The 26451-nt window shown below is 49.0% G+C and overlaps 1 protein-coding gene across 1 annotated transcript in view; it reads right to left on the bottom strand.

Annotated features, from left to right (window-relative positions):
* The window catches only part of LOC147124327 (fructose-1,6-bisphosphatase isozyme 2-like), a 119787-nt gene that overhangs the window by 80963 nt on the left and 12373 nt on the right, over nt 1-26451 (bottom strand). Inside the window, exon 3 of the mRNA XM_085985023.1 lies at nt 25753-25845. Coding sequence (XP_085841149.1) covers nt 25753-25845 — 93 coding nt within the window. The remainder of the gene's footprint in view (nt 1-25752; nt 25846-26451) is intronic.

Genomic DNA, 26451 nt, shown 5'->3' with positions numbered 1-26451 from the left:
TGGATTTTTCTTATCCATTCCCTACCCAAAAGTGGTGGTCCACCGTTTGGTAGGACGTATAAATAAAGTCCTGGCACTTTTCTGCCGTTGTATTTAACTGTTACTTGCATTTTTCCCTTTGGGTAAACTTTTTGTCCCGTATATGTTTTTAATTTGATTTCGGTATCCCTTAAGGGAATGCGTTTGAACAGCCTGTTATAATCTTGTTCATTAATTACTGATAGGGCTGAACCCGTGTCCAGCTCCATATTAACTTCGACGCCTGCTACCTTCATTTTAACCCACATTGTGCTGTGGTCCTCCGTTTTGTCTACACCATATAACTTGAGACATCCCAGACCTTTAGGCTCTGCTTTTGTGCCTTCCTGTGACTCGTCTGAGCTACTGTCAGATATCTTATGTATTTTTGTCCTTGCCTTGGTACTGCTCGGATTGCCCCCACTATTGGGTTTCGTACCCGACCGACAAACTTTCGCTATATGCCCCTTTTTCCCACACTGCCGGCATATTTTATCACGAAACCAACAATTACTTTGGTCGTGGGTGGTTTTGCCACAACGGTAGCATTTACCTTTGTGAAATGTCACCTCATGGGTGTCATAGCCGGTTGTATTTTGTCGTATTTGGGCAGCACCCTGTGCTGCTGCTTCATGTGCCAATGCTATTTCCATCGCCTGATCTAGGCTGAGCTGTTTCTTGGCCAGCAACCGTTTTTGTGTACTCTCATTTAACATGCCACAGACAAATCTGTCTCTGATCGCTTCCGCCAAAAAGGCTCCAAACTGGCAATGTTTGGACAACTGTCTGAGCTCAGCCAAATAGGCTGCCTGCGACTCACCATTCCTTTGGTCGCATCTGTAAAAGCGGTACCTTTCCGCTATAAATGGTGGCTTAGGGTTTAAATGTTCCTTTAACGTATCAACAATTTGGGCATACGTTTTGTCTGCTGGCTTTTCTGGAGTAAGAAGATTCCTCAGCAGACCGTATGTTTTTGCCCCCATAGAATTTAATAAGGTTGCTGCCTTTTCGTCATCTTCCACCTTGTTTACTATGCAATAAAGTTCATGCCTTTCTACATATGCGTCCCAATCTTCTATGTTGGCAACAAATTCTGACAACCGAGCTTCTTTAGCCATTTTTAAAACTGTTGAAGAGGTTTTCCCGCCTTTTTCCACTAGATGGCGCTGTTGTTTTTTTCTTTAACTGCTGAAGAGAAAAACTTTTCCCCTTTGTCCACTAGATGGCGCTGTTAATTTTAAACTGCTGAAGAGAAAAACTTTTCCCCTTTTGTCCACTAGATGGCGCTTTTCCCGCCTTTTCTCCCTCTGCTGTCAACGACGTCTCTCCAGGTTCGTTATTTTTAGCCCTTGCAGCTCCCGTTATTGCCACCGCCGCTATTACAACGACCTTCCCCTCTCGTGGCCCGCTAGCCCTCGTGGCTCCGTTTGTTCCCCAGATCGCCTGCCCGTTCTGGCCCTTGCAGCTCGCGTTCCCCGGGAAGGATTGCAGTTTACCTGGCCCTGGGTGGACTTTTGCCCCGTGGCTGGAGTGCCCGTTCAGCCTCTTCTCTCAGCTGCCGCAGCCTCCGCTGGACCCCTCTCTCTCTCGCTCCGTTGCTGCCGCTCCTCCCGAACTGGGCGGCCTCCTTCGGTCGACGCTGGACTCTGCAGGCTGGTAAGAAGCTTCTCTCCCCGTACTGCTACCGATCCTTTGTTGCACCTTGTACTGGTGAGTTCGAACGTTCCACGTCGCCAGTGTAAAGTATGCGAATATACTTAATACAATAAGGAAGAGACAGCTTGGAAGGGTTTAACTTAGGTCTTTACTTCATACCCACAGGCGGGAACTGAGGGGAGATCAGTACCCACAGTACTATTTATACCCCTATGGCCAGGAGTGGTACTACGGTATCACTACGCCCTACAAAGTAGTGCTGCCCTGGCCATAGGTTTAAAGTAACATACATGTTACATACACAACAGTTATGCCACAATATATAAATACAAGTCTTTCTTTATTGCTGCCGTTAGGCTCTTGTGTAAAGATGTCTCATTTTGACATTCTCAGTCCTTGTTCAGTCAGGTACAAATTTACAAAGCAGACAAGTATATTGAGTCACAAGGAGTCATATGTAGATATGCACATATCCTACAAATAAACTCCCAGAGATGTCGGGAAACATAGGGTCTAATGAGAGGGAGGAACTGAATGAAATCCGTATTTTTGGGAAATGGTGTTAGGGAAATTGCTGGGATTGAAGGCCGATAAATCGCCAAGGCCTGATAATCTACATCCTAGGATACTTAAGGAAGTGGCCCTAGAAATAGTCGATGCATTGCTGGTCACCTTCCAATATTCTATAGACTCTGGCACAGTTCCCATGGATTGGAGGATAGCTAATGTAACCCCACTATTTAAAAAAGGTGGTAGAGAAAAAGCAGGGAATTATAGACCGGTAAGCCTGACATCGGTAGTGGGGAAAATGCTAGAGTCCATTATAAAAGATGTAATAGCAGAGCACTTGAAAAACAGTGACAGGATCGGACAAAGTCAACATGGATTTACAAAAGGTAAATCATGCTTGACTAATCTACTGGAATTTTTTGAGGATGTAACTGGTAGAATAGATAAGGGGGAACCAGCGGATGTGGTGTATTTGGACTTTCAGAAGGCTTTCGATAAGGTCCCGCATAAGAGACTAGCGTGCAAAGTTAAAGCACATGGGATTGGGGGTAAGGTACTGACTTGGATAGAAAACTGGTTGGCAGACAGGAAGCAAAGAGTTGGAATAAACGGCTCTTTTTCTGAGTGGAAGGCAGTGACTAGTGGGGTACCGCAGGGATCGGAGCTAGGACTCCAGTTATTCACAATATATATTAATGATCTAGACGAGGGAACTAGATGTAATATCTCCAAGTTTGCAGATGACACAAAGCTGGGTGGGCGTGTGTGCTGTGAGGAGGATGCAGAGAAACTCCAGTACGTTTTGGACAGGTTGGGCGATTGGGCAGATGCATGGCAGATGCAGTATAATGTGGATAAATGCGAGGTTATCCACTTTGGTGGCAAAAACAGGAAGGCAGATTATTATCTGAACGGCAATAGATTGGGAAAAGGGGAAGTACAACATGACCTTGGTGTCCTTGTGCACCAGTCGCTGAAGGTAAGCGTGCAGGTACAGCAGGCGGTTAAGAAGGCAAATGGTATGCTGGCCTTCATTGCGAGAGGATTCAAGTACAGGAGCAAGGATGTCTTGCTGCAGTTGTACAGGGCCTTGGTGAGACCACACCTTGAGTATTGTGTGCAGTTTTGGTCACCTTATCTGAGGAAGGATGTTCTTGCCATGGAGGGTGTGCAGCGAAGATTCACCAGACTGATACCTGGAATGGCAGGAATGACGTATGAAGAGAGATTGAGTCGATTAGGCTTATATTCGCTAGAGTTTAGAAGAATGAGAGGGGATCTCATTGAAACTTATAAAATTCTAACAGGACTAGACAGACTAGATGCAGGAAGGCTGTTCCCGATGGCGGGGGAGTCCAGAACCAGGGGTCACAGTATAAAGATAAGGGGTAAGCCATTTAGTACTGAGATGAGGAGGAATTCTTCGCCCAGAGAGTGGTGTGTTGTGTATTTTGAATGTTGTATTTGAATTATTCCACATAGCTTACCGTAGTTGTGATGTGCAATGCACTATAGGAAATAGAGTGCATTAAGTGAGAGATCCTTCTGGAAGTAATGGCTGTTAACTGAACTCTGTTTCCTGCGTACTCTCTTCATTGTTATACAAGCAAGGTTAATAAACTCTTGAGACATAACAAAAGTGGCGACGAGGACGTCTGAACTTACGTGGCTATGCTGTGCGGAAGATAGTCGGGTTTTACATGTTTAAAACTGTTATTTTTGCCGTGGACAGTTAATTAAAGTGAGGCTGGCTCGAGGATAAAGGAGCTTGAAATGGCGGGAAGACGAGACAGCGTATAAGGTACTAACGACTTGAGGAAGGGGAGGAAAAGCAGTGAGTAAATCGGGAAGGACATTTATTCAACTGTGAAACAATCTGTGAATTGAAGCACTAAAATACTGATAGCGATTTTAGTTGAGTTCAACATTGGAAGGATCCTTAGTGAATGATAATTAGGAGCCTGAGAGAAGGAAAATGGCTGGAATTATCGGTAACATTGGACCGTTTGATGAGAATGTCGAACAATGGAGCTCATACACAGAACGATTTGAATACTTCACACAAGCAAATGACATTGGAGGGAACAAAGTAGTACCTACATTGTTAAGTGTGGTGGGACCAAAGACTTTCAATCTTTTGCGTACTTTAGTGCATCCAGATAAACCAGGGACTAAATAATATAGCGAAATTGTGGAGATACTAAAAGGGCATTTTTCACCCAAACCCCTAGTCATAGCTGAGAGGTTTAGGTTCCACAGGCGTAACCAGGAAGAAGGAGAAACAGTGACCATGTTTGTAGCTGCACTAAAAAGACTATCAGAGCACTGTGAGTTTAATGACGTGCTAAATGATACAATAAGAGACAGGCTAGTGTGTGGTATGAGAACTGAAACCATACAGAAGACACTATTAACGAAGAGTAATCTGACACTACAAAAGGCCATTGAAATCAGTATTTCCATGGAATTGGCAGCTAAGGAAGCTCAACAGTTGGGTGCAACAGAAAAAGTGCACAAAGTAAGAACAGAGAATCAAGGGCCATGTTTCCGTTGTGGTAAAACGGGGCATCTTGCGTCTGCATGCTGGTGCATGGACATGTGTTGCCACAGCTGTGGTAAAAAGGGACATATTCAGCGCGCATGCAGAAATAAAAAGGACACAGAGAAAACATCAAAGACGGAAGGAAGGAAAAAAATATTCAGACAAAAGACAAAGAAGCATGTCCGCTCGGTAGAACAGGACAAAACAGAGGCAAGTGACACTTCAGAGGAGGAAATATCACTGAACGTGCTGACTGTAGCTGGGGATTCGCATGGCTACTGGGTCTCACCCTTGCTAGAGGGGCAGCCTGTGCGAATGCAGATCGATACCGGGGCAGCAGTATCTCTTATGTCAGAGACAGTCTACAAAAAGATATTTAAGCACCTTCCACTTCAGCCAGCTAACCTAGCGTTAAGGACATATACCGGTGAAAGAGTAACCATGAGAGGTATCACTGAGGTCACAATTCAGTTGAATGGACAAACTAGGAAGTTACCACTCCAAGTAGTTAAAGGAGACTACCCCTCCCTACTGGGACGTTCGTGGATGGAAAGAATAAAATTAGACTGGTCATCAGTCCACATGATGTCACACAATGATCCAGGCTTAACCGCCATCTTAAAGAAACATGCAGAAGTTTTTAATGGAGAACTGGTTAGCATGAAAGATATTACTGTGAAGCTTCGTATTAAGCAGGATAGCAAACTCAAGTTCATGAAGGCACGACCCGTACCTTATGCCATCAGACCAAAAGTCAAGGCTGACTTAGAAGCCCTAGTTGAAAGCGGAGTACTAGAACCAGTCAGCGTGAGTGAATGGGCAACACCCATCGTACCAGTGCTCAAGAAAGGGGGTGGAGTTAGGATATGTGGAGATTTTAAAGTAACTGTTAACCCTGTATTGTCAGTGGAGCAATATCCGCTCCCCCATATTGATGATTTGTTTGCGGGACTTGCTGGGGGCCAGAAGTTTAGCACAATCAACCTCTGTCAAGCCTACCTGCAAATGCATGTGGATGAACAGTCACGAGAAATGCTGACTATTGTGACACACAAGGGTCTATTTAGGTATCGTCGACTTCCTTTCGGAATTACATCAGCTCCAGCGCTTTTCCAACATGCTATGGACCAGATCCTTAGTGGATTGCCTGGAGTCCAGTGCTACTTAGATGATATCTTAGTTACTGGGTGTGATGACCAAGACCATCTGCGTAACTTGGACGCAACGCTACAGAGACTGAGGGATTACGGACTCAGAGTTCGCAGGGATAAATGTGATTTTTTTCAGGCATCAGTTGAGTACCTCGGTCATGTGATCGATGCCACAGGCCTTCACAAGGCACCGTCCAAGACCAAGGCAATCGTAGATGCCCCAGCACCTGAAAATATCAGCCAGCTGCGTTCTTTTCTAGGGTTACTGAACTACTATGGACGGTTCATACCGAACCGAGCCTCGATGCTGAGGCCACTGCATTGGTTGTTATGTGAAGACAAGAAGTGGGAATGGACTAACAAGTGCCAGGAGGCGTTCATGACAGCAAAGGACACGCTCCTGAAGTCAGAGGCTTTGACGCATTTTGACCCTTCGTTACCAATAGTTAGCTTGTGATGCATCATCATATGGTGTGGGAGCGGTCATTTCTCATATCATGCCAAACGGAGAAGAGAAGCCGATAGCATTCACATCTAGGACTTTGAACAGAGCTGAAACTAACTACGCCCAAATAGAACGAGAAGCACTGAGCATCATTTTTGGCGTTCGCAAGTTTCACCAATATTTGTACGGGAGACAGTTCACCCTACTAACAGATCACTGCCCTCTCACGACCATCTTCGGGCCACATACAGGGATTCCGTCACTTGCTGCGAGCAGAATGCAAAGGTGGGCGCTGCTGTTGTCTGCACACACCTTTGACATTAGATATCGTAAGTCTGACCTGCACGGCAACGCCAACGGTCTTTCCAGGTTGCCACTGCCTGTCACCAAGCCTATGACGAGTAGCATGGACATCTGCTATTTTAGGCAGGTGGAGAACGCGCCTGTTACTTCGACACAGGTCCGAAGAAACACCAGAAACGACCCAGTGTTGTCTGCAGTGCTGGACATTATCGTCAGGGGCAAGCTTGACAGCGATGACCCAAACCTGAAACCATGGCCTAGAAATTCAGTTGGTTGCGCCAGCCGTTAGCGCCTTAGGAGGAGTAGATGTCGGGCGCTAGGCGGGTAGCGCCCGGGTGCAGCGAGAACTGTGCATATTCGCCCCAACTTCACTAGAGATTTAGCGCCGGCGCAAAGTCTTTGCGCGCGCTCAGCTGCGCGCGCAGATCATGACGTCATTTCCTCGTGCAACGCCCTTTGTGCGCCCCAAACCGGAACTTCAGTGGCAACGCCCCATTGTGCGCCTGACGCCCCTAGCGACTGTTAAGTGGAACGGTGCTCAGCCGATGCGGGGCGCGGGGGGCGCAAATTAAAGGGCACTCCTCCTGCAATATAAAAGGCTGCCATTTTGCAGCACTCCCTCTTGCGAAACGGATCTTTGGAGAGAGACCAAGGAGAGAGACCAAGCTTTCTGCTTTGGCCCAACACTCGGACAGGTACTTCTGGCTTCAGGCCACAGATTTCCACTAGTCTTTGCCTTCATTGACATCTCATTGTTTGCCAGCATATTATGGGGGCTGCAATGGGTGTCAACGCAGGCTTTCTCAATTACATCCAAAGGGCTCACAGACGCCGTGAGAGAGTGGCAGCCCTGGCTAGACGGAGAGGGGGCAACAGGCGTTGGCAAAGGAGGCCTTACCCACCCAGGGTATACCGCCAGCAGTTCTCCTATCTCAACATGTCTGAGGAGCAGTGTGTTCGGAGGCTGCGATTCAGAAGGGACAGAGATCTGCCACCTGCTTGGCGGTGATCTGCAGCCACAGCTGAGGAGCAGGACGTCTCTGTCGGTGGCAGTCAAGGTGACGGTGGCTCTCAACTTCTATGCCACCGGCTCCTTCCAAGCCGCTACTGGGGACATTGCCAACATCTCCCAGTTCGCCGTGCATTGCTGCATCCGCCAGGTGACCAATGCCCTTTTCCAAAGGAGACGTCAGTTCATCTCCTTCTCCATGGCCCTTGCCAAGCAGCAACAGCGTGCAATGGGCTTTGCAGCATTCGCGGGCTTCCCCATGGTGCAGGGCACCATTGACTGCACGCATGTGGCTTTGTGGGCACCTCTGGAGAATGCCGAGGATTACCGCAACCGGAAGGGCTACCATTCGCTGAACGTACAGCTGGTGTGTGACCACAGGCAGCTCATCCTAGCTGTCAATGCCCGCTTTCCAGGCAGCAGCCACGATGCCTTCATCCTGCGACAGACTTCTGTGGCAGACATGTTCCAGGCCCAGCCTCACCCACGCGGATGGCTTATCGGGGACAAAGGCTATCCTTTGTGTACCTGGCTGATGACCCCGCTCCGTGCGCCCAGCACCCCTGCTGAAGAGAGATACAATGAGAGCCATCAAGCGACCAGGAACATCATCGAACAAACAATCGGCGTCCTGAAGCAACGGTTCCGCTGTCTCGATCGTTCTGGTGGAGCCCTACAGTATTCGCCGGAGCGAGTCTCCCATTTCGTGGTCGTTTGCTGCATGCTGCACAACCTGGTTATCCGCAGGACTCAGCCACTGCCACCACAGATTGGAGGACCACCTGAGGAGGAGGAGCAGGAGGAGGAGGAGGAGGACCAGCACAGGAGGGAGGCACAAAGTGCAAGGGCCGCCCGTTGCCGGCTTATTGAACGTCGGTTCTAGGCCCCCTCTCAGGGACTGGCTTGTGCCAATGTCAGCAGATGAATGTAGCCGCTCCACAAGCCCTCAGCCGAGCAGGGCAACCAGGACTTAACCAAAAAACCATGCACACTGCAATTTAACAACAATAATTTATTGCAAACCTCTGCCCTTCCCACATTACATGCTCATGTGGAGAAGCCCCCTCCAAAAACACAAAACTACCAGTCTCGGCCTTACAAAAAGAAAGAAAGACACCAGTCTCGGCCTTACATAAAGAAATAAAGACACCAGTCTCGGCCTTACACAAAAACAACTGCACCAGTGTCGGCCTTACAACAAGCACCAGGCATTTGTGCATACCTCTACTTTTTGGCCTGCGAGGGCGATGCCTTGCGCATCCTTGCCTGGCCCCTGCCCGCCCTGCTGCTCCTCCTCAATGCGAGCCCAGTGGCTGCAGCAAGGCTGGGGGAAGGCTGCTGAGGGGCAGATGGCGAGACGGCAGATGCCCTTGGGGGTCGGCCTGCACCAGCTCTGGCCTTGGAGTGGCCGGCTGCTGACTGCTCCAACTCTGGCTGGGCGGCAGCAGTCTGTCCAGCAGCTCGTGGCAGCTGCAATGGCGGAGTGGCAGTGTCGGCTGCAGGAATGGTGGCAACCTGGCAGATCGCAGGTGCTCGCTGGTCGCCTGAGACACTGGCACTCGCACGGGCCAGCACTGCAGCATGCGCAGCAAACAGCTGAAGGACAGACTGCTGGGCTGCTGCTGCGCGGCGAGTGCCCTTGCGATGCCTGGCTGATCCAGCGAGGGTGGCAGCAGTTAGTGCCCGTGTGGCCCTGGTCTGTGTCTGCATTGATGTGCCTCAATAAATCCGAGACTCGATGTTAGCGAAACAAAACAAGGCTTTTATTGACTTAGAAGGTAACACACAGGAGAGAGGTATCTTCCATCCAGAGCTCTGCCGTACTGGATGTGCTGCAGGCTGGGCCAGCTTACAGAGGGGCCAGGTATGGGCGGAGCCCTACACATAGTACAATACAATGGGCCAGGTATGGGCGGAGCCCTACACATAGTACAATACAATGGTGAGGAAACGGAACAGAGGTAAGGGAAATGAAACTGAAACCAACCACAGTCACAGGCAGTGATGAATGGAATATTTCATCACATTCACCCCTTCTATAGATTTAGTCTGTTCGGGGGTTTGATAATCCTCTGCGACCGACGTGGCTGTTGTGGTGCCGCGGGTGTCGGCTGGGTGTCCCCGGTGGCCTCCTGGGTCTCTGCCGGGGGTGCCGCCAGGGTTGTTGAAGGGGTAGTTGGTGGGGGTGCCGTTGGTCGATGTTCTTCCGGGGGTGATGAAAGAGTAGTGGGTGGGTAAGAGTTGCTGTGATCGTTGTTGCTGCTATTGCCGTGGTTGTTGTCGTTACCGGCTGGGGCGACGTCTTTTATGGACACGGTGTCCTCCCTTCCGTCGGCATGCCGGACATACGCGTAGTGGGGGTTGGCGTGGAGTAGGTGCACTGGCTCCACGAGAGGGTCTATCTTGTGGCCCCTCACATGCCTTTGCACGAATACCGGACCTGGGGTGGAGAGCCATGACGGCATGGATACGCCTGAGGTGGATTTCCGGGGAAAGACAAACATTCGTTCATGAGGCGTGGCATTAGTGGCAGTACACAATAGCGACCGTATCGAATGGAGCACATCTGGGAGGACTTCCTGCCAGCGGGAGATAGGGAGGCCCTTGGTCCTTAGAGCTAGAGTGACTGCTTTCCATACTGTCCCGTTCTCTCGCTCCACTTGACCGTTACCCCGGGGGTTGTAGCTGGTGGTACGGCTCATGGCGATCCCCCTGGACAGCATGTACTGGCGTAGCTCTTCACTCATGAAGGACGCCCCCCTATCCGTATGGATGTAGCTCGGCATACCGAACAGGCAGAACAGGCTGTTGAGGCATTTAATGACCGTGGCGCTGGTCATGTCTGGGCAGGGGAAGGCGAATGGGAACCGGGAGTATTCGTCCACAATGTTCAGGAAGTAAACATTGCGGTCGACGGATGGGAGGGGGCCCTTGAAATCTAAGCTGAGCCGCTCAAAGGGCCGTGTAGCTTTGATTAAGTGGGCTCTATCTGGGCGGTAGAACCGAGGCTTGCACTCAGCGCAAGTGCGGCAGTTCCTGGTCAGAGACCGAACTTCCTCAATCGAGTAGGGTAAGTTGCGGGACTTTATGAAGTGGAAAAGCCGCGTGACCCCTGGGTGGCAGAGGTCGTTGTGGAGGGTCTGTAGCCAATCCCCGGTGGCGCTGGCACACATCCCTCGTGAGAGGGCGTCAGGGGATTCATTAAGGGCCCCTGGCCGGTAAATGATGTCATACTCGAAGGTGGAGAGCTCGATCCGCCACCTAAGAATCTTATCATTTTTGATCTTCCCCCTCTGATTATTATTGAACATAAATGCTACCGACCGCTGGTCGGTAAGTAGGGTGAAGCGTTTGCCGGCTAGGTAGTGGCGCCAGTGGCGCACTGCCTCCACGATGGCTTGGGCCTCCTTTTCCACGGAGGAGTGTCTGATCTCGGGCCCTTGGAGGGTCCTCGAGAAGAAAGCTACGGGCCGCCCCGCCTGGTTGAGGGTGGCCGCCAAGGCAAAGTCAGACGCATCACTTTCCACTTGAAATGGAGTGTTCTCGTCCACTGCCTGTAGCGTGGCCCGCTCAATATCCTGCTTAATGCTTTTGAAGGCGGCGTGGGCCTCAGCAGAGAGCGGAAAAGAGGATGCTTTCAAGAGGGGGCGGGCTTTGTCGGAGTAGTTGGGGACCCATTGGGAATAATAAGAAAATAACCCCAGGCACCTTTTCAGGGCTTTGGGAGTGTTGGGCAGGGGCAGCTCCCGTAGGGGGCGCAATCGGTCGGGGTCTGGTCCGATTTCCCCATTCTCCACCACGCTGCCTAGTATGCAGAGGCGCGTGGTGTTGAAAACGCACTTGTCCTCGTTGTAGGTGAGGTTGAGTTTTTGTGCGGTTTTCAGGAACCTCTCGAGGTTCGAGTCGTGATCCTGCTGGTTGTGACTGCAGATGGTGACGTTGTCGAGGTAGGGGAAGGTTGCCTGCAAGTGGTGGTCATCGACCATGCGGTCCATCTCCCTCTGGAAGACCGAGACCCCATTCGTCACCCCAAAGGGGACTCTGAGGAATTGGTTGAGGCGTCCGTTCGCCTCGAAGGCGGTGTACGGGCGGTCCTCTGGTCTGATAGGGAGCTGGTGGTACGCTGACTTGAGGTCGATGGTGGAGAACACCCGGTATTGGGCGATTTGGTTCACCATTTCTGATATGCGGGGTAGCGGGTAGGCGTCTAGTTGGGTGTACCTGTTGATCGTTTGGCTATAGTCGATCACCATCCGTTTCTTCTCGCTACCCCTTACCACTACCACTTGGGCGCACCACGGGCTGTTGCTGCGTTCAATAATGCGCTCTTTCAGGAGCCTGTCTACCTCGGTCGCGATAAACCGCCTGTCCTCCCAGCTGTACCTCCTGCTTTTGGTCGCTATTGGCCGGCAGTTAGGGGTAAGGTTCGCGAATAGCGAAGGCGGCTTTACCTTCAGGGTAGCCAGACCGCACACTGTGAGGGGCGGCTGGGACCCACCGTACTTGAGCGTGATGCTTTGGTGGTTGCACTGGAAATCCAGGCCCAAGATCACGCTCGCACATAGATTCTTCATGATTAGTAATTTAAAATTATCGTATACAGTTCCGTTAACGGACAATTGTACCGTGCAGTAACCCATAATGGCCGATGTCTGGGTTTTATCAGCCATAGAGATGGTACCCCGAGTAGGGACCACCTTTAGGGAGAGTTGTTGTGCCAGTTCAGGGTGGATAAAACTCTCCGTGCTTCCACTGTCAATTAAACATTTAACCCCGCACCCGTTTACCTCGATGTCCACCATTGATTTGGATAGCGGGTGCGGCCTGGTCTGGTCCACTGTGACCGATGCCACTGTAGGGCCCTGATCGAGACAAGATGGCGTCCATGCTGTCTGCTCATAAGATGGCGGACCCCACGAGGTCGGGCAAGATGGCGTCCAAGATGGCCGCTCCCACGGCGCACACACGGCGGTGGCGGGTTTTCCGGCGGGGTTCCCTCTGCACACCTTCCCGAAGTGCCCCTTCTTACCACACTTAAAGCAGGTGGTGCCTTTCGCCGGGCACAGGTTTCTGGTGTGCTTCGGCTGCCCGCAGAAGTAGCAGTTGGGTCCCCGACGCGTCGCGGCTGTCGTAGGGCTTCTGGGGGGAGAGCGGGGCCCCGACGGTGTCGGGCTGCCGGGCGGGGAAGATGCCTTCCAAGATGGCGGCGCCCTTGGTGCGCACGTGGCGGCGTGGACGGCGCGGGCTGAAGAGTAGGCGTCCGAGTTTCTCTGGGCCTCATCCAGGGATCGCGCTGTGTCCACAGCCTGTTTCAGGTCCAATCCTGTTTTTTCCAGCAGTCTCTGCCGGATGTAAGTGGAGCTGAGGCCTGTGATAAAGGCATCGCGAGCAAGCTCGTCAGTGTACACTGCGGCTTTTACATCTTGGCACTTGCAGTCTTTGCCAAGAGTTTTCAGGGTGCCTAGGAACTCCTCCACCGATTCCCCAGGTCGCTGTGCGCGAGTAGCGAGCAGATGCCTAGCATACACCTCATTCGTAGGCTGCTGGTAATGCGCCTTTAAGATGTCGCAGGCGGCCGGGTACGTGTCGGCGTCTTGGATGAGGGGGTAAACCCGGTGGCTTACCCAATTCCGCAGAATTCCGAGTTTCATACTCGCAGCGTCCGTAGCGCCTTTGACGGCTGCGGAATTGTCCAGGAAGAATTCCATACACATAAACCAGTGTCTGAAGCATGCCGATGCGTCCGAAGCATGCTGGTCCAAATCCAAACGTTCGGGTTTCAAGAGTTGATCCATTGTGTTGAAAATTAAGTCAATAAAATTGATGTGCCTCAATAAATCCGAGACTCGATGTTAGCGAAACAAAACAAGGCTTTTATTGACTTAGAAGGTAACACACAGGAGAGAGGTAGCTTCCATCCAGAGCTCTGCCGTACTGGATGTGCTGCAGGCTGGGCCAGCTTACATAGGGGCCAGGTATGGGCGGAGCCCTACACATAGTACAATACAATGGGCCAGGTATGGGCGGAGCCCTACACATAGTACAATACAATGGTGAGGAAACGGAACAGAGGTAAGGGAAATGAAACTGAAACCAACCACAGTCACAGGCAGTGATGAATGGAATATTTCATCACACGCATGACACCAGCCAGTGAATGGACGGCACGACTGAGCACTTGGCTAGAAGCCGACTGTGCTGCCGCGAAGTCCTGCAGACTCATGGCCTGTGCTGCCGCGATGTCCTGCAGACTCCTGGCCTGTGCTGCATTGAATTGTTCCAGACTCCTGGCCTGTGCTGCACTGAATTGTTGCAGACTCCTGGCCTGTGCTGCCCCGAATTCCTGCACACTCCTTGTCAGTGACTCCATGGAGTCAGGCATCCTTGCCACTGCAGCCATGAGCTCAGTGTGCCTGCGCTCAGCCTGGACGGCCATTTCCTCTAGGAGGTGCACCTCCTCTGCGCTGACCGTCGCAGGACTGGAGGCTGCACTCACCCTCTGGGGAGAAGTCTGCCAAGCTTCCCCACCCCTCCCGCGTTGCTGCAGGCCGCTGGGCCCCGGAGCTTCACTCTCCTCCGACCCTTCCCCCCGGCTCCCCTCCAGGGAAGACGTGTCCCCTACATCGCCATGGGCTGGCGCGGCTGAGGGTGGCACTGATGGGCCGGCTTCCTCTTCCTCCTCCTCGTCTTCCGAAGGGCTGACAGTGGCAGCTTGAGGGCCCGCCTCCTCACCTGGCGATTCACCATCTGAAAGCAGGAAGTAGCTTTAGAGTGAGGACAGGGCGACAGCGAGGGAGGCATGAGTGGTGCCATTCACCGCATTGGTCGGACAGTGGCAAAGGATGCTGATCTGATGCGCAAGTGGAACGAGAGAGGTCCAAAAGGTGATGCCCTTACCATTGGTGCCCAGAACAGGGTCGGCATCTCCACTGGCGACGGGGCCAATCAGCCGGACTCCCATAATGCGCTCCACACGCTGGTCGAGGTCGGAGAGCTCTTTGAGGTCAGGACGGCCTCTGCCGGTGTCAGTGCGGTTGTGCCGGTTGTGCGCAACCTTGGCCTGCAAGAGAAAGGACGGCCTCTAAGTACAGTGTGTAGCCCTGATCTTGTCTGCACTGCCTCCCATGGTCGAATAGCTTGGACAGTGTGTAGCCCTGATCTTGTCTGCACTGCCTCCCATGGTCGAATAGCTTGGACAGTGTGTAGCCCTGATCTTGTCTGCAATGCCTCCCATGGTCGAATAGCTTGGACAGTGTGCAGCCCTGATCTTGTCTACAATGCCTCCCATGGTTGAATAGCTTGGACAGTGTGTAAAGTGCTGAATGTGCAATTGATTTTCATGCCAGTCCCATAGCTGCTGGATGAGGGCTGGCAATTAGGGCTTTCAGGTCCCTTTGCCCATAATGTGAGGTGCACATGCAAGGATGAGGAGGACACTGGAAAGGGTACTCACCCTGACAACCCGAGTGAGGTCATTGAACTTCTTCCGGCATTGCACAGGAGTCCTGGCAACCACGCTGTTGGAAGAGACCCTGTTGGACACCTCCCTCCAGGCTTTCCGGTAGGCGCTGGGCAGCGGCCTCTTGCCACCTTCTGGGAACAAAACATGGCGCCTGCGCTCCACTCCGCCAACCAGCACCCTCAGGTCTCCGTCGCTGAAGCGCTGCGCTCTCTCCCTGGCCTTCTCCATAGTCCTGGGCGTTGTACAGGTGAAGCTGAAGTGGTCAGGCCTAGGTTGAGGGCTGCAGTGTGCAGGGCGTGGCAGGCAAACAAATCGACCCTCCCCCTTTAAGAGCTGACCGGCGCTAGAGTGTCTGCCGTCAATCAAGAACTCGCCGCACCTGCGCTGTGCCCGGCCTCGGGGGTATCGCTCAGCACCGCCGGCTTAGCGCCTAAAGATAGTCGTGCATCGCCTGTTTTAGCGCAGCAGCAACCTCTTGGGGCGTTGCGACTGAATATCGGCGAAGGGGGCGCGACTTTGCGCCGGGCGCAAAATTTAGCAGCCGCCCGACTTTACCGCCCCAAAAGTGGCTACACTGAATTTCTAGGCCCATATCTCTTAAGGAGAAACGAACTGTCGGTGCAGTCTGGATGTTTGCTGTGGGGGAGGAGAGTGGTTATTCCACCATCGCTACGGAAACCAGTGTTACAGCAACTACACTCCGGACACTGCGGAATGGTTTGTATGAAAGAAATAGCGAGGAGCTACTTCTGGTGGCCGGGTATGGATGGACAGATTGAGGACAAAGCTAAAACCTGTTCCTCATGTCAGAGAGTTCGTAATGTGCCACAGCTTGCACCTCTTCACCCCTGGGACTTTCCGGAGGACGCATGGCACCGCATTCATGTAGACTTTGCAGGTCCATTCGAGGAGAGAATGTTCCTGGTGGCTGTTGACGTGCACAGTAAGTGGCCAGAGGTTGTTATAATGAGGTCCACTACCGCTGAGAAGACCATTGAGAAGTTAGGTGAGGTGTTCAGCCGATTTGGATCTCCGATGCAACTTGTCTCAGACAACGGTCCACAGTGGGTGTCACAAGAAATGGCTACATTCCTGCAGGTGAATGGCGTACAACATATCAGGGCTGCACCATACCACCCTGCGACCAATGGTCTAGCTGAGAGGTTTGTTCAGACCATGAAACACTCTCCAAAGGCATCGCAAGGCCAGGGAACACTTCATCAGCGCTTTAATAGTTTCCTGTTGAGTTACAGGAACACACCACATGCGACCACAAAAGTATCACCTGCCACTCTACTGCTCAAAAGAGAGCTACGAACCAACTTCGACCTGCTGAAACCGCAAAAGGTGAAAGACGTGGTACAGTATCAGCAGGACAAGTAGACCAAGCGACGTGAACAACGCTCCAAAGACAGAGTCTTCAGTCCAGGTGAACATGTGTTGGCACGGAACTACAGTGGTGGACCTAAGTGGGTTCCTGCTACTGTCATTGCACAGACTGGTCCAGTATCCAACACTGTACAGACACCCGAGGACATGGTCTGGAAGAGACACACCGATCAGCTTCTACGAAGTGCAGCAACACCCACTGAACCACCAACAGCAGTTTATCTGCCGTTGGGTGACGCTGTGGGTCATCCGCCTTCTACACCGAAAGGCTCACCTTCTGAGGAAGCAGCCGCTTCAGCTCCTATCTCATCAGCAAGGGAGACCTGTATACAGGCACCCCAGCCGCCTACACCTGTGGTGACGTCACCTGTGAGAGACAATGAACTGGAGAGCCAGGTTGACCGCCGGAATCCTACCAGAGAACGGCGGGCCCCTATACGTTTGAACTTATAGTTCAGAGACTTACCCTTTATCTGGGGCAGAATAATCCCCATGGGTATAACAGGTTATTGTGTTTTAAAATTTTGTGGTTCTATTGGGACATCTAATGTAAGAGGGGAGGAGATGTTGTGTATTTTGAATGTTGTATTTGAATTGTTCCACATAGCTTACCGTAGTTGTGATGTGCAATGCACTATGGGAAATAGAGTGCATTAAGTGAGAGATTCTTCTGGAAGTAATGGCTGTTAACTGAACTCTGTTTCCTGCGTACTCTCTTCATTGTTATACAAGCAAGGTTAATAAACTCTTGAGACATAACAGTGAACCTGTGGAATTCACTACCACAGAAGACAGGTGAAGCCAATTCATTAAATATATTCAAGAAGGAGTTAGATATATTTCTTGAGGCTAAAGGGATATGGGGAGAAAGCAGGGACAGGGTACTGAATTTGAATGATCAGCCATGATCGCATTGAATGGCGGAGCAGGCTCAAGGGGCTGAATGGCCTACTCCTGCTCCTATCTTCTATGTTTCTATGTTTCAGTTATTAGTGCATTTAGCATCACAGCCATCAGAGAGCTCCAGAGCTTTGCTTAAAACTGTTCTGACAAAAGGAATTTTTCACCATTGATTTAGCTTTGGGCCTGTACTGACATGCATCAAAATCTAATCAATCAGTTTCCAGATCTTAGTCAAATAGTCACCATTGAGTTACAAATTTGTGTTTGAAATTTAAAAAAAATTTCCGCATATATACAACACACAGATGATATGGATAATTTTATGATACTGTAGATGGAAAATCATAGGATCTGTATACGTCCAAATTTCTGATGTGCGCTCCTAGCAAACAAGGCTCCCTGCTAGGAGCATAGTTTCAGAACATTACTCCTAATTTATCTGAAAAGCAACTGCTGTACGTATTAATAAGGCTGTAGAGCACCATCTTGTGGTCACTTACAAACATGACGAAAGGTCATTGACCTGAAACGTTGGCCGCGATTTTCCCTACTTCGGCTGGTCTGTGGCGGGTGAGGTCAGTGGCGGATTGTGGCCTCGCTGCTGGCTCTATCGCGGCCTCTGACATGTCTTTCCCCTGATTGGACTTGTTAAGCCCGCCCAGCGCGTTTCCTGGTCCAATTGAAGGAAACGGGTCTGATGATGTCATTTGATGACGCATCATCAGCCGGTTTCCTTAAAGGGACCAGGTGCAAATTCACTTTGACATTTGTGCTGTCAGTGTTCTACAGCATTGAGGTGCTGCAAACACTGACAAGCACTGCACAGAGGTGCACAGTTGCACCCAGGCTCTCCCATGACTCCCTGCATATGCTATGCAGGGAGTCACAGCACACAGGGAGGTCCTCTTCCCTTCCAATGGGCGGAAGAGACCTCCCCAGGAAACCAACGCAGCCTGGTTGCACATTGCACAGGAGGGCACAAGCAGGGATGTTGTCAGGAGGACCAGGCTGCAGTGGCACAAACCTTTCAATGATCTCAGTAGATCACGAAACGTTACTGCAAAGCTACACTCAACCTCATCCTGCTGTGCCACTCATCATATCCCCATCACTCTGCCTTCCCTACCCAACTCCTGCACATCCTTACTCACACCAACTTACCTTGCACCTCCACCCATCCTTCTCTATCTACATTATCACTTCCTCATCTCACTAGCCACCCCTCGCACTCACCCTCATCCTAGTCCAATCATACCAACTAACAACCCACAAGGATAGGCACTTGTGTGTTTTAGCCAATGTTCATGTGAAGTTTCTGTTAATGTGCTGTCAAATATTGAAACGTTTATGTTCAACACTTTGTGTTCTTGGACAGATCTGTGTGCACCTTTGGAAGTGGTTTAGTGAGTTGCAGTGAATGGTGAGACATAATGGCACCCCCCTCAATGCTGATGAGTGTGAAAGGAATGACTTGGGCATTGTAGGGATGCTTTATGGTGTTAGTGTGAGGTGGTGCCAACCTGGCACATCATGTGGCAGCCAGGGTGCGCAGTGTCAAGTGAAGTATATGTGGCCATGGTGAGGCCATCCCTGATGTACCAGGCAGCAATGTGGTCGGGTGCTGATGCCCTCTGTCTTGTGCAGCATCAGGTGATTATGGAGAAGGTTGGTGTGGTTGTTAGTGCTGCTGGTGTGCCTGGTTCTGCTGGTGTTGCGGCTGATTGTGGTCAGATTCTGAGGACCAAGATGAGAGAGTATAAACCGTACCCATGCTGATGAAATAGATGGCTTGTGAACGTAAGATGACAGAAGCAATCAGTCAATGGTGAGAGAGGTTGTTCCAATTAGGTGACACTGGATAGAGAGTTTGCTCCAAGCATTTGCAACCTGCACAAAGCTCGATCTGTTTTCCAAATGCAGTAAGCAACAACTTCTGAGTTTGGAAAGTAAATAGCTGTGAGATGGCAGCTTTTATAGCACATTTCAAGCTGCCAAGTAATGAGATGATTCGATGGCCATTCAACTCCTGCCCAACTTAACAGATGTGATCCCTGAGCAGCGTGGACCCCATGGGCGAGCTGGTAAATTCTAAAGGTGAGCTCAAAATTGTTGTTAATCCTCTGTTAACAAGGTCATAATGACCTGAATTGCCTCACCTGCCACCGTGTGGCGGGTCTGCTCAGCGCCGACAGACTCGACATTTAGTAAAGGCGCATGGCGGCGGGTTGACAGCGGGGTCCCGACCCACCGTCAAAAAAAACCACTTCCCCACCCGACTCACCACCGATCGCGCCCGCTGATCCCCCGGAAAATTCCCCCCATTAATTCTGTTACTCTCTCTATAGATGCTGCCTGACCTGCTGAGTGTTTCCAGCAATTTCTGTTTTTATTTCAGATTTCCAGCATCCGCAGTATTTTGCTTTTGTAAACAGCTTTTGTGCTTCATCCTTTTAAAAATGATTTGCTTTTGCCTCTAAAGTGGGGGAAGTAGCCTCTCTATTTTACATGAACTGCATGAAGCCATTTCCACTCTGACATCTCCTGTGATATTTTGTAGTGCAAAATTCCATTCCATAAAAGTGAACAAATATCAGTGACCCCACAACAATTAGTATCTATTGATATTTGTGCTGATGGTTGAATCATTTTATGGGACCACTGATATTCACTGGGTGACATGAAGTACAGCTTTGTACAGCCTAATAAAATGGGTGGATGATGTCTTGTTTTGCACACTTTGTACAAAAATAATAAATTGCAGGACAACGGAGTATTACAGTTTAAACTCTTTTAATGAAGCATTAGGTTTGTTCTGACTCACAACAGTACAGCACCGTGTGGACAAGATGGAGTCCGGACCCCCTGGGTCTTCTAAACAATAGCAGTCCTTACAGATGCCTGCAGGCCACTGACAACTCAGCATGTGATCACATGTGAATATAATAGGTATTCCTTGTAGATGCCTGCGGGCCAATGATAATTCAATATGCAAATGTTACATCCCCTTTCTTTTAAAAGAAAAATGTTATGCATTACTTTTGAACCTTTCTTCTACATAATGTTCTCAGTAGCATCAACATATAAGTAAACTCAACATTTAACTAGCACTGAAAACATCTCAACGTTTCAATAATGATGTACAGTTTTTTTTCAGGGCAGCGATCCGCCTACACCCTTTGACAGTTCACAAGTCAAGGATAACTCTAGGCTTGACCTCTCGTCGGAATGATGGCGTTGTTCCTTGGTGTTCAGGAGGTGCCTGCGATTGCGGTGGTACACCTGTCCTTCTGGGGTGCGGACATGATACGATCGCTCAGTGTCAGCTGGCTGGATGACGACTGCTGGCTTCCAGTAGTCATGTTCCTGGATTCTGACGGATTCTCCATTGTGCAGCGGCGGCAGTAGTCTAGCTGACCTGTCATAGTACCTCTTTTGGTGTTGCTGTCTCTGTACACATTTTGTATGCACTTGCTTGCAGCTGATGACCTGTGGCTGCAGCTGCTGGTTGGTGTTTGGAAGGATTGAGCGAAGTCTGCGGCTCATCAACAGCTGTGCTGGGGACTTGAAGTTGTCAACCGGAGTGTTGCGGTACTCAAGGAGACTGATGTAGGGGTCTCTTTTGTCCGCTTTGGCTTTGTCCATGAGTGTTTTTGCAATCTGGACAGTTTTTTCAGCAAGGCCATTACTTTGAGGGTAATGTGGGCTTGATGTGATATGTGTGAAATCCCATGTCTTGGCAAATGACTCGAACTCTTTTGATTTGTATTGGGGGCCATTGTCTGAGACTAAAGTTTCTACCATGCCATGTCTGACAAAGGCTGCCTTTAGCTTGTGGATCACAGCTGCAGATGTGATGCTGTGAAGCTTGTCCAGTTCAAAAAATCTGCTGTAGTAATCAACAGTCACTATGTAGTCCTCGTTGTTCCATGTGAACAGATCCGTTGCCGTGATCTGCCAGGGCCTGTCTGGGATACGGTGAGGTATCATGGGCTCTTTGACATTTGATGGGCGGTGTTCTAGACAAATGGAACATTTTCCAACAATGTGTTTGCACATTCTGGGCCAAAACATAATGTCACGTGCTCTTTTGTTTGCATTTTTCCATGCCCATATGTCAACATCTCTTCTCGGAGACTGGTAGGAATGATGATTTTCTCCCCTTTGAAGACGATTCTGTTGATTTGTGACAGTTCGTCTCTGTGGTTCCAGAATTCAGATATGCTCTGAGGGCATTTCCTTCTTTCCTCAGGCCATCCTTCATGTATGACTTTGCTCAGCAGTGTGAGTTGTGCATCTTTCTCTGTTCCTGCTCGGATCTCCTTCAGTTTTGAGTCACTCACAAGTAAGCTGTCGTACACCATGTGCACCTGCACATCCATGCCTTCACTGAGGCTGCTGTCCTGGTAGCTAAGAGACTTTCTGGAGAGCGTGTCTGCGACAGGAATGTCTTTGCCTGGACGGTGAATGATTGTGAAGTCGTACTTCTGTAGCTGAAGGATCATTCTCTGTAGCCTTGATGGGGCTGCGGCTAGTGGTTTCCTCATGATTGACTCGAGGGGCTTGTGGTCGGATTCCACAATGACTTGTCGGCCATAGATGTACTGGTGGAAACACTTACATCCGAACAGAATTGCATATTGCTCTTTCTCAATTTGAGCATAGTTGATTTCACTGTCTGAGAGAGATCTGGAAGCATAGCCAATGGGCTTTCCTTCTTGCAGTAATACTGCGCCTAGTCCGTACTTTGACGCGTCCACTTGTAGTCTGAGCTCTTTGTTGGGGTCAAAGTAGGCAAGAACTGGTCCTGGTTCTCTGGTGATTAGGTCTTTCATTTTCTGAAATGCTGTGTCATGTTGTTTGTCCCACAGGAACTCATTGGATTGTTTGAGCAACTGACGCTTGGGTGCGTTGATTTCGGAGAGGCTCGGGGCAAACTTGGCTAAGTAGTTAACCATGCCTAGTACTGTCTCTAGCTCTGCGCAGTTCTTCGGCGGCTCCATCTTCTTGATGGCGGAGATTTTCTCTGGATCCGGCTTAATGCCATCAGTTGAGAGGTGATGCCCGAAATAACTGATCTCGGTGGATCCGATTATGCTTTTCTCGGGGTCGAGCCGGATACCTTTCTCCCATGATCTTTGTAGCATCGCACGGAGGTTCCTGTCATGTTCCTCTCTATTCCTGCCATAGATGAGGATGTCATCTACGATTGCGACTACTCCGTCGAGGCCTTCATAGGTTTTGTCGATCTTCCGCTGGAATTCATCCTGAGCTGAGATAAGACCAAATGGTAAATGCAGAAATCGGTAGCGTCCAAATGGTGTGTTGAACGTTGTTAGCTTAGATGGCTCTTCCGTGAGCTTGATAGTCCAGTATCCTGATTGTGCATCCATTACACTGAAGTAACGTGCTCCTACTAGCTTGGGTGTGATGTCATCTAGCATTGGTAGAGGGTAGTGAGGGCGTTTGATAGCCTTGTTCAAATCTCTGGGGTCGAGACAGACTCTGAGCTTGCCTGTACGTGGTTTCTCAACCACTACTAACGCGTTGACCCGGACGATGATTTCTGTATTCTCCATGCTCTGCAGCTCTTCCTTCAGGCGACTATGTAGAGCAAGGGGTATCCTTCTCGGTGGGCAAACCACAGGGGTTGCTGCTGGGTCAAGGTGAATAGTGCATTCACCTGGGAATAGTCCGATTCCTTTGAAAACATCAGCAAACTCCTCCATGACTGTCTGCTTCTCAACTGGTGCTGTCAATGATAGCACTAGCTTGACGAGGTCCATGTCTAAACATGCCTTTAGACCTAGCACTGGAGGTGCTTGAGTGTCAATAATGTAAAAGTCCAACATCATGTCGCTTTCTTTGTACTTGCATTTCATCATGCATGTGCCTTTTACAATGAGCTGCTCACCCCCATAGCCGGTCAGTCTGCATGAGGTGGGCTGTAGCTCACACTCATCCTTCAAGCTGTGATACTCACTCAGAGGAATTACATTAACCTGAGATCCAGTGTCTAGTTTAAACTTAAGCTCTTTGCCCTGCTTTCCTATCTCAGTATCGGCAAAAGCTTGCTCAGTCTCTGAAATCTGTTTTTTCTGTGACACAGAATCAATAAACAGTTCCTCTGCATTTGGCTCTCTATCTGGCATTTGGCTGTCACTCACTGTGTGTACTGTTTTTCCAAAAACAGTCCTGCAAACTTTAGCAAAGTGGTTCCGTTTACCACATTTAGTACATTGCCTTACTTTGGCAGGGCAGTGCTCCTTTTCTCCATGCCAGTTGTTTCCACAATATCCACAGTTTTTGAAGCGTTTTATGTCTGTGTCACCCATTTTTAGAACTCTCGCTGTTCTTTCTGTTCTGAAACACGCTCTCTGGGCAGTGTTCTTTGGTATGTGTCTGTTAACTGCGTGCACTGTCTGTTCACTCGAGCTGCTCGTGGCGCCGGTTATGGTTTTCAACTGTGCTTGGGCTATCTCGTGCGATCTAGCTATGTCCATAGCTTTGTCCAGCGTTAACCCGGACCCAACATTCAAAAGTTTCTCTCTCACTTTAGCTGAATGTATTCCAAACACAATGCGGTCTCTGACCATCTCATCTTTATCTGCATAGTCACAGTCTTTTACCAGCAGTTTTAACTCAGTCACAAACTGTTCACCGACTCACTAGCTCCTTGTAATTTCTCCTGAAACTTGTACCTAGCGAATATCATATTTGTCTTGGGCATCACATATGCTTCAAAACGGTCAAAATAACTTTTCAGTACCTTTGCTTCATTTGCGGTGAGAGACCATGTGTTAAAAATGTCTCTCCCTTTTTCTCCGATCCACAGGAGTAGGTAGCTGCATCTTTCTTCCTCCCCTTTGCTTTTCAACGGACCCGAGAACATTAATTCCATGTGTTGCTTGAACTTGCACCATTCTCTATGTAAGTTCAAAGATCCCCACTTCATTCGAGGTAAGGGAGCTCCAACGATATCCATTTGAAATCCCTGTTCTGACACCATGTCTTGTTTTGCACACTTTGTACAAAAATAATAAATTGCAGGACAACGGAGTATTACAGTTTAAACTCTTTTAATGAAGCATTAGGTTTGTTCTGACTCACAACAGTACAGCACCGTGTGGACAAGATGAAGTCTGGACCCCCTGGGTCTTCTACACAATAGCAGTCCTTACAGATGCCTGCAGGCCAATGACAACTCAGCATGTGATCACATGTGAATATAATAGGTATTCCTTGCAGATGCCTGTGGGCCAATGATAATTCAATATGCAAATGTTACAGATCAGGCACAAAGCAAGGGCACTAACACTTTGCTAAACAATGGGATGGGCTCTATTCTTGTGAATATGCAGTGAATTCAAAATATCAGCAGCATATGTGTAAGTCACAACTCCTTACTTCACAAAATAGATTGCATGCTGAAAGTCTAAATATGTATTCAAACTGGAAAAGTTGAAGTAACACAGTCAAACTATGAAAAAAACAGTGCCTGAAAGTCTTTTCCCTCGTAAAAAATGCCTGCAGCCTTAGAAGTCCCCACACAGCACCTGCACTGTATGTGACTGTATTCTAAATTTCAATTAGCTAATCCTTTCAGAACTGCATTATTTTTGGAAAAAAAATCCTTGTAACATGGGCACAAACTACAGTTATAATATATTATACTACACTATACAGCATTTCTTTTTAAAAATAAATCTATTAACAATACAGTGGCCTGTGAACTGGACTGAAGTTGGGAAGAATACAACTAGGAATAAAATCTGCAACCTTTTCGTCTGTCTTTCTCAGTTATACACAACCTTTGAGCCAACAGAGGAGTTTGTACTAAAGGTTCATCGACTGGTCTGTGTGGAGTCAGCAATGTGTGTGTGTATCTGGTGAGAATATGGTTGGGGGTCAGCTCTAATCCTCTCGTGTTAGCTCAGCCTCACATAGGAAGGTCACTGTGCTCATGGAACTGTAACCCGGCTTTTGAGAGAGGATAGATAAGGAGAGAGAAATGGAGGGGGAAAATTCCTCTAGGGGGCGACACAGTGAAGAGCACTGGGGAATTAACATACCAGATATGGGTTCCCGCTGATTATTTCCCAAGTGTTACAAATCTCGATCCAGTTACGGCAGGGAGGTGCTGTTGGGCAGAGGACAGGAGGTAGAGAAAGTCATAGGGAATCAATTCTGACCACTCCTATGTGCCACTTGGCAGCCAGTTACAGAGTGGCATTGGTGGAGGCTGGGAACAGACTGTCCACTAGAACATTAATCCAAAGGGGAAAAAGAGGATTTTTTTTTTTAAAAGAAGAAAAATAATTATAATTAAATCACAAACTTGTTCCCATAACAAAGAGAAACATTTACCTTCTTGTAAATACCAAAAATGGTTCCAATAGATACCAAGCAATCGATGTTAGAAGAACCGTCCAATGGATCAAAACAGACCAGATATTTACCCTGGAAAGAAATAATTATAAATTAAACTGACTGTAATATCTATGTGTATATATAATGCTTTTAACAACCTCTTCAAAATCCTTCTCTTCAACCATGCCTTTGGTTCCCCCTCCCCACTCCTCTCCATATTCCCTTTTTCTCTCCTGCTTGGTGTCCATTGTTTTGTTCTCCTAATGTTAAGCACATTGCGAGGCATTTCTGCACATATAGAAAATGTAAATTATTGCTGTATTGTAATGTTCTATGATGTCTCACACTTGTGGCAGATGAAACTAATAATTAATTAACAATGATATACTAAATACTTATGGGGAATTTTCCCTCTTCTTAGCAATGTCTATAAAAGCACAAAAATATAATATTATGCAGCTACAAGACCATTACTAGGAAATGTTCAGTTTGCAATAATAGAAGGAAATTCACTAGACTATTAATGCACAGTCCCTCCAGAAAACTAATCATGATGGAACTTGGCTAACCTGAGCACATTAGAAATTTGTGATAAACTTCTCTGTTCATGCCGTTAAGAATTAATTACTGTAATTACAGCTAAAGATCAACAAAGATAGACGTGTAGAATGTTGGGGAAACTGAGGCCAAAAACAG

This window comes from Somniosus microcephalus, chromosome 1 (genome assembly GCF_052327205.1).
Source record: "Somniosus microcephalus isolate GS21.2 chromosome 1, FLI_Smic_1.0, whole genome shotgun sequence".
In the NCBI taxonomy this organism is placed as follows: Eukaryota; Metazoa; Chordata; class Chondrichthyes; order Squaliformes; family Somniosidae; genus Somniosus; species Somniosus microcephalus.
Note: the sequence above shows the minus strand (reverse complement) of the source record. Positions and strands in the feature narration are given on the sequence as shown.